Source organism: Lynx rufus, unplaced genomic scaffold (assembly GCF_022079265.1).
Source record: "Lynx rufus isolate CCGP_SWC_20201006 ecotype Redwood Valley unplaced genomic scaffold, mLynRuf1.p SCAF_10, whole genome shotgun sequence".
NCBI lineage: Eukaryota > Metazoa > Chordata > Mammalia > Carnivora > Felidae > Lynx > Lynx rufus.
This window is the reverse complement of record NW_025814824.1, coordinates 66249105-66258416: the sequence shown is the minus strand read 5'-3', so window position 1 is coordinate 66258416 and position 9312 is coordinate 66249105. Positions and strand designations below refer to the sequence as shown.

Here is a 9312-nt window from a genome sequence, read left to right as displayed (position 1 = left end):
CTATTTAGATTAGGTAGAATCTTAGCTGTCTTCTCTTAGGGCTATAGTCCTGCCCTTAGAACCCACAGAGAAGTATCCCACAGTTCCAGATGATTGCTAGTAGTGGTAAGGGGGCAGATCAAAAATAAAGCTTTTGTCTCCAATGGAAATTCATGTTATTAATTTGTGTCGGTAGTAAGTCAGTCTGCCACAGAGGTACTCTAACCTCTAGGCCCTAAACATTTCCAGAGGGCACACTGGTGGCTGTAGTAGCCAATTTAAATTCTCCTCTGTTTTCTTCTAAGAGACTCTGTAATCCCAGAAGTGATTTAAAGTTGAACTTTTAAATCTTGCTGAAGATAATAACTTTTAGATACATTAGAAATAATGTGCCAAAGACCTAAATTGTACCTTACAAAGAAATTTTCTTCTCTTACTTAATTTTTTCCCCCTGATTATAGAAATGATACCTATTCATTGTGGGAAGTTTGGGAAATTAAGAAAAGCCTAATGGATAAGATAAGTGCACAATTTTGGAGAAAACTATTGGTATTTTGATTACTTTTATGCATATATGACATACAGTGAAAATATGAGAACACATTTCGTTTCCTGTTTTATAACTTGCTGTTTAAAATTTATGTATTTTCTCATTTTATTGGACATTTTTAATGGACATCATAATATTTTTTTACCTGGTAAATGGATGGGGGGGCACATGAAACAAGTGAAAATGAAATTGTTTTTTGTTAGATTCTTGGCAATTTTCCTTTTTTTTTTTTTTTTTTTTTGCACAGCTCTTTGAAGGTAATGACAGTCTTGGAGGATTGTTTATTCTTTGTGAAAGCCAGGTTTAGTGTTTTAATTCTGTCTCCATTTATTTTCTTCCAAGCATCACCACAGTTGTATAGGCTTTAGTTAGGAGAACACTCAACTTAGCAAGGAGACTAGCTCATCTATAATAATTACACCTTGAGCAAGAAACTTAACATACACATGATATAAAATGAGGTAACATTACTTTGTAGAGTTTTTGTGGGAATTAACATAACATACTTAGAAGGTCTCAGTACACATAAGGGAATGGAACACATAATTTTAAAAGAGGAACAATCAATTGTACTTCAATTTTATAGCACATGTTTCATTTTTTTCTGGATGTTTTATAGTTGTAGATTTTTTTTTTTGCATTTAGATATTTAATATGTCTCAAATTTATTTTGGACACAGTGTGGAGGTAGAGTTTTAATCTTTTTTTCAGTACAATTAATTCAGTACCCAGGTACCATTTATTTGATAGTTCATCCATTTTCTCCCTGATAAATAATGCTACTTTATATCAAATGTCAGTTCATTTTGGATATAATAAACTTCTATGTATACCTATGGTATTTCTTGATTCTCATCTCTGTTCCTTTGATATACTTGTCTTTACCTGAATCAATACCACACTATCTGATGTACTATAGCTTTATGATCAGCCTTGGTATCTGATATAGTGAATGTGCATTTCTTATTCTACAGCACAGTTTTGGCTATTCTTGGCTCTTTACTCTTCCATGAATTTTAGGATCAATGTGACAAATGTAAAAAAATCCTATTTTATTTTGTTTGGAATGATACTGAATTTTTAAAAATTGGGGCAAATGAATATATTTATTTTTAAATTTCCTAACATGAGCAAAATAGAGCTTCACAATTTACTTGGGTTTCCTTTTATGTCCTTCAATAATTTGATATTTTACTATAATTTTATTATCATTTAGTTTTAAATATTTAGGAATTAAAAATATTTTGGAGTTTTTATCAATCTATTTTTAGCCCATTAATCATTTAATAGTACGTTTTCTAATTTTCAGATTAAAAAAACATTTTGGGAGTGGTTATGTTTTTAATATTTATCTCTAATGTTTTTTGTATTGTGGCCAGAGTTGAGATTAGAATATTATTCTTTGGTATTTACTGAGACTTGCTTCCTTTCCTAATGTTGTATTAGTTTTTATATATTTCATTTGGATTTGAAAATATCCTCTCATGTGTTAATGCAAAGTTTCATATAAGTGTGTGTGTGTATATCTTATTGCTTCACTTAAAAGTTTAAGACAGATATTGAATTCTCCCCTTTTTATTGTAGATTTGTCTTTTTCTTGTAATTCTGGTATTATTCATAGTGTTTATATTGAAGCTGTGTGGTAAGATGGATAAAGTTCAGGACTATTTTTTCTTTCTGATAAATTCCCTAGTAATGTTTTTTGCTTCAAGTCCTTCTAGCCTAGTTTAATCCAAACAGCGGCTTTCTTTGGGTTAGTGTTTATGTGGTACCTATTTGTCCATCACAATACTTTCCAACTTTCTGTGTTACATTTTAGGAATTTATCTTGTAAATAGAATATAACTGCGTTGGCTGAATTTACTGCTGGGACAAAAGGTGAATTTTAGCATTAGAAAATAGGTTAATGTAATTCTGCACAATATCAATTGATATGTTCCAACTGGTGCCTTTATAACATTTAATGTGAATATTTATGCTTTTGATTCTTTTATCCTCATTTGGTATTTTTTAAATCTATGCTTTAAATATGTTTTTTTTGAACAACTTTCATGACTTCTATTGAATTGATGAAACTTTCTTTGCTCTTTTATTCTCTTAACAGATTTGAAAATTCTGTATCTTATTTCTATTGTTTTTATGAGTTCCCTTATTTTTTTAATGATGCTTGTTTAACATAGTCTCTACTTGATATCTCTGCAGTCCCTCTGAATAGTACAAGGACTTTATTTATTTTTTTTTTTTAAACATTTTTTTTCAACGTTTATTTATTTTTGGGACAGAGAGAGACAGAGCATGAACGGGGGAGGGGCAGAGAGAGAGGGAGACACAGAATCGGAAACAGGCTCCAGGCTCTGAGCCATCAGCCCAGAGCCCGACGCGGGGCTCGAACTCATGGACCACGAGATCGTGACCTGGCTGAAGTCAGACGCTTAACCGACTGTGCCACCCAGGCGCCCCAGTACAAGGACTTTAAAATGTTTATCTTTGATTTTTAACTCTTGACTTTATCTTCCATGTTGTTGATATTTAAAATGTCATTTTTACTTTGTATTTAAGTTCCCCGAATTGTTGCTTTTTTTAAAAAAATCTAGTGACAATTTGGATTTACCTGCATGTTTACCAGTTTCTTTGTTTACTTTGTTTTTGTTTTGTTTTTTCATTTCATACCTTTCAATTGAATACAGTTTTTTCTTTATGGGGTGCTATGTGTGTTAAAATGTTAGCCTTTTTCTAAAAGTGTCTTTATTTTGCCTTCTCTCTTGAAAGGTAGTTTAGTTTGGTGTAGAATAATAGGTTTTTAGTTATTTTCCATGAACAGTTTGAAGATATCATTCCATTTCTTTGGGTCTTTATTCTCATTGATGAAATACACATTCCATTAAGAGAAATCTGTTTTTCATTATTTTTAAATAACAACAAATATTCTCATAGAAATGGCATCATGCCATTCTTGACTAACATACATGGTTCCTCATTGGGCACTAATTTACCCTTAGGATTTCCTTAAATAGAACTGTATATACATTCATCAAGTATTGATTTTAGAAAGTTATTTGCCTTATTTAAAAAATTATTATAGATTTGTTAAATATAGATTAAATATACTTGTTATATGTTAGAATTTGAGATATACTGTATATTGTATGGAATACTCCAAAGAAAAAATAATGCTTTGAAATTTAAAACTTTGGATCAGAGGCATAAAATTCATATTTAATAATCCTTTCATCACTAATACCAATAGCCTTCATTATATTGACCAAAGTCTCATTCCGTTTTAAAAGCAGTCTTTTGATTTTAGCGTGTATACTCAATTGTATCTTTATTAAAATGCAACTACTATTATGATGTCTGTAACTTTTAACTTCTGACTTTTATAGTCACTATTCCTCCCACATCTGGTGTGAAAATATCAGTAGCATAGGAAAAGAAAACTTCATTTTTCAGCCAGCTTATAGCTTAGATTGAGTTGAAGTTGAACATCTTAATATTTATTAAAATTTCAGATAGGAGATGGCTCTAGGAAATATGAATGTTTATACAACTTGTTTTTTTTTTTAAGAATTTACTTGTTTAGTAGTATTACAAATTTGAGGCAATTTTTCATGTGGATGTATAGCAGAGATGTATAGCAAAAGCAACCGTGGTGATTTTGCTCCTTTGGGACTTGTGGTAGAATCTGGAGACATTGGTTGTCACATTTGAGAAGGTTGGGAGCAGAGAGGGCAGTACTACTAGCATCTAGTGTAGAGACAAGGGATACTACTAAACATCCTATATTGTACAGGACAGCTTCCCACAATGGGGAATTATACAGCTCAAAATATTAATAACGTCAAGACTGAGAAACTTTGAAATAGAGGAATGCCATTTCAAAAACCTTTTCATGAACTTAAGGGTATGGAGGAAGGTGAATTAAAGAATAATTAATTGAATTATTGAATAAAAGAATAAATAACTAATAATTGGGTAGAACCCAGTTCCTTTTTTAAAGGTCTTTACAATCTGACATGCCCTGGTGAGCCAGTAGTCCCTCAGAAATAGCTAAAAACAGGAGAAAGAATCATGCAGACAAAACATCCTGCCAAAGATGTTTGCTGTTTTCTTTTTTTCTCATTATCTTTGATTCTGATTTTTATAAATTTCTGATATATTTCTTCCCTGTCCTTTCCTTGTACCCATTTCCCAGGAATAACAATTAAAACTCTGCTACAGATCATATAGAAAATTAAGTTTAATGGGACCATTAAAATTTATTTTAAATTTCTTTGTTGTAGGAGTTGTAAATAACCTGCTGACAAGTTTTGCCTTTTGAAATAGTATTACTTTTTCTTAAATGAAATTTAAGGTAATTTATAAGGACATCACATTTCATTTATTCTCTACCCTTGGCTTAATAAGAGTCTGCATTGTTTCGTTTGTTCAAGAGCTATACCCCTGATAAGTTTCATGTAAAAATTTTCCAACTTTTTATTATGAAAATTTTTAAGCATAAAGGAGGATTGAAAGAATTTTAAAATGAATGCTTATTTATCCACTAAATACTACCATTAAGATTTTATTATACTTGCTTATCGTATCTATGATCCATCCTTCTCTATAGTCTCTAATCTGTCTTATTTTTTAATGCATTTCAAAGAACTTTGTAGACTTCAATATACTTCTCCCTTAGTATGCATATCATTAATGAGAGTTTATTGTTAACTAGAATTAAATATTTAAGTGAAGTTTTTAGATTTAAAATTTATATAAATGCACAAGTAAAATGTACTCAGTTTTGACAAATGTATACACCTGTGTAATCTAAACTCCTATCAAGATGTGTATGAAATCTTGCCATTTGTAACAATGTGGATGGAACTAGAGTGTATTATGCTAAGTGAAATAAGTCATTCAGAGAAAGACAAATATCATATGATTTTACTCATGTGTGGAATTTAAGAAACAAAACAGATGAACTTAGGGGAAAGGAAGGAAAAATAAGATAAAATAAGAGAGGGAAGCAAGCCATAAAAGACTCTTAAATACAGAGAACAAATAGAGGGTTGCTGGAGAGGAGGTGGGTCGGGATAAGCTAAATACGTGATGGGCATTAAGGAGGGTACTTGTTGGGATGAGCACTGGGTGTTATATGTAAGTGATGAATCACTGGGTTCTACTCCTCAAACTAATACTACACTGTGTAAACTAACTTTAATTTAAATAAATTAAAAAAATATATAGAACATTAGAATAACCTTAGAAGACTTCTCTAATGCCTCTTCCAGTCTTTCACTGTCTCAATTTTCCCCAAATAGCTACCTTTCTAATATTTTAATACCACTGATTAGTTTTACCTTTATTAAAACTTTAATATGTACTCTTTATTATTTAAAGTAAAATCCTTTTCCCCTCTGGGTTTCAATTAGTTTGCCCATTGAAACAGCTGTACATAATTAACATATAAAACTTGATGAGTTTGAAGATGAGTGTATACTCATAAAACTATCAGAGTCTGTGCCACAAACCTATCCACCACCTCCAAGAGTTTCTTCCCACCCTCTTATTTATGATTATTATTATTTTGCAATAAGAACACATAACGTAAGTATGCTCTTAGAAAAATTTAAAGTATACAGTAACTTAAAGTATTGTTAACTGTTGGTACTGTGTTGTACAGTGGGTCTCTAGGACTTATTCAACTTGTATGACTGAAACTTTGCACCCTTTGACTAATAACTCCCTATTTTCCTCTCCTTCCAGCCCCTGGTAACCACCATTCCATTCTCTGCTTCTGAGTTTGACTGTGTCCTCCATAACTAGATGGAGGGAGATATGAGGCAAGAAGATATAACAATTAGGATATATGTGGTTGTATGTGGTAAAGTCTAACTAAAATTAGTTTTGGATAAAATACTAATCTGATTCGTATAAAAAAACTGTACAGAGATGAGTCTAATTTTCGCCATCATTGATTTCAGGAGTTAGAATGGCATCGTCAGGCACATTCTCTTTGTCAGCTCTACTTTCTCAGTCTCTCCCACATATTGACAAGGATGACCAGCAGGAGCTCTGAGTTTACATTCTACCCACTGAGAGATCATTACAGAAAGAATATTTTTTTTTCTGACACTGGGGCAGCACTCTTGGATGGTATCTGATGTAGTCTGATTCAGGTCACTTGCTAAACTACAGCAAGCACTGTGACTAAAGAAGTAAACTTTTTAAAAAGTTAATTAATTAATTTTTGGCAAGTCCTGTTTCCATGCTTGCCCTAATTTTCAGAGGGTTGGGACAGGCCCACCCTGTAAAACATGGACTGAGAGTGGGGCACTGTTGGTTTCTCAACAGAAAGATATTCATAATTTTTCTACATATTGTGCAGATCTGCAAATTGTGTAGAGGTATTATGCAGGGATGTTGCATAACAAAAGCAACAGATGTCCACTTCAAAGACACTGAGAAAGAAGAGAAAGAAGGAGGAGAAGGGAAATATATGGAGGAGAGAGGTGAGGGGAAGTGAGAAAAGAGAAAGGAGGAGAGGGAGAGAGGGAAAGAGAAATTGAGAGAGATTGAGGTTGAGATATTGATTCATCTTGATGAACAGCATCATGAACTTCATGGGAGCAATTAGCAGACCTGCTTATAGCTGGAAACCCAGCAGATAAGGCACTATTTAGAAGACTTACATAAGCATTTTATGTTGAAAAGAATGAGTCCCAAATTTGGCTTTGCAAACATACAAGCTGTCATGATAATAGGTTTTGCAGTTTCATCTTTGAATATAAAACACAAGATCCAGTTCTCCACTTAGGATATCACATGCCTTAAGGCCTTTCATGATTTCAGTAAATTCAGGTGTCTGCTTAGGACTTTCTTCACGGCTTCTTTCACTTCTTTATTCCTCAAGCTGTAGATGATGGGATTCAACATCGGGGTTACCACTCCATAAGACAGTCCAATGATCTCATCAGAAGTGTTTGTGTCCTTTGACTTGGGCTTCATGTACATAAAAAGGGCTGAACCATGGAAGAAGATAACCACAGTCAGGTGGGCAGAACAGGTAGAAAAAGCTTTCTTTCTCCCTTCAGCAGAATTCTCAGGATGGAAGAGAGGATAAAAACATAGGAAATGAAAATTAATAGTAGGGGAATCACCAGTAAAACAATATTTGCCACTGTCATGATAAGCACATTGATGGTGATATCTGAACATATGAGTTTAAGAAGAGCCAGGATCTCACAGGTAATATGATCAATGACATTATTCCCATAGAAAGGTAATACCATTGTCAGGACTGTTTGCACTAAGGAGTTTAGGCAGCCTATGATCCAGGACCAAGCAGCCATGTGCACATAAAGCACCCTGTTCATGATGATGGGGTACCTCAGTGGGTTGCAGATGGCCACATACCTATCATAGGCCATCACAGCCAGGAGGATACACTCAGTGGAGCCCAACCCAAGGGAGACAACCATCTGCAGAGCACAGCCAATGAAGGAGATAGATTTTCTCTCAGACTTAAATATGACAAGCATCGGGGGAATGGATGATGATGTGTAGCAGATGTCCAAGAATGAGAGGTTCCCAAGGAAGAAGTACATGGGGGTGTGGAGGCGAGAATCAAATGTGCTGATGACAGTGAGGAGGCTATTTCTCAGCAGAATTATCACATACATGATGAGGCAGAGCACGAACAGAAAAAGCTGGAGCTCTGGGTATTTGGAAAGTCCCACCATAAAGAATTTGGTCATGGTTGAATAATTCCCCATCCTCATGTGTCCATGTCACATTTAGAAAAGGACAAGACTCAGGGAAATTTAAATTTTTAATGTTGTACACCTTCACTTCCAGTATTGTATTTGTTTCTTGAAACACTCCTAGGAAGCAAAAGATGAGGGACATGGTATAAATTTTATTGATGATGGATTGTAGTAAGGCTTTGAGAAATCCAGAACATCTGAGGACTACACAGCAGCATTGTCAAGGCTATTAATACTCCAAGAGTTTTACTGGGAAGTGCCAAATAAAATTTATGACAAACTACTTTTAAATTTAGATATATAGGGATGTCTTTATTAATAGAAAATTTTAAATTAAAGCTGTTTTCTGATGAAGCAGGTCTCTATTTAAAAGATTATGTAGATCTAGCACCATATCATTTAACCTGAATATAAGTTCAGTAAACTATTCATTTTAGTAAACTATTCATTTTTACTATGAGATAGCTCATAGTAAACTGGAAAAAAAGCAATAATTATTTGTTAAGTTGTTCTTCAATTTGACTTGAATAAAATCTGTTAGGTACCTAGAACAGCGGGTAGTTCCAACATTGCATATATATGATATAATCATATTTATTCTATGTAATATAATAATATTATATGTATATTTACATATATATATACAAAGATGAAAGAAGCTTTCTCTCTGTTCAAAAATAGTCCCAGAATCCGGTGGGGGGAGCATTTCTTAGAATTTAGGTCAAAACAAGAGAGAACAGAAAAAATAACGTTACCAGGAACATCAAATCAACCCATCAGGTAGGCCTATCTGAACTTCTTCATTTACCTTTGCTTTCACTTTTTCCATTTCCTCTTCAAATATGGTATCAAGGGAGGGTTTGTTTCTTCATGATCTTCATCAGCAACCCCACAAAAAAACATTTTACTAGGAAAATATAATCTTTGTAAAACAATGTGTGTGCTATGCAACACAACTTTAAGAAAAGTCCTTCAGCTCTTCCTCCAATCATATTGTTACCCCTTGATTCTTCTAATATAGAAATTATGGAGGTACTA

General features: G+C 33.3%; 1 protein-coding gene across 1 annotated transcript; it reads right to left on the bottom strand.

Moving 5' to 3' along the window:
- Positions 1–7348: 7348 nt before the first annotated feature.
- On the bottom strand, positions 7349–8289 carry LOC124526372 (olfactory receptor 13D1-like). Its single transcript, XM_047099351.1, is given in 2 exon segments — positions 7349–7611; positions 7614–8289. Coding segments are annotated over 2 exon segments (939 nt in total).
- Between the last annotated feature and the right edge of the window lie 1023 nt (positions 8290–9312).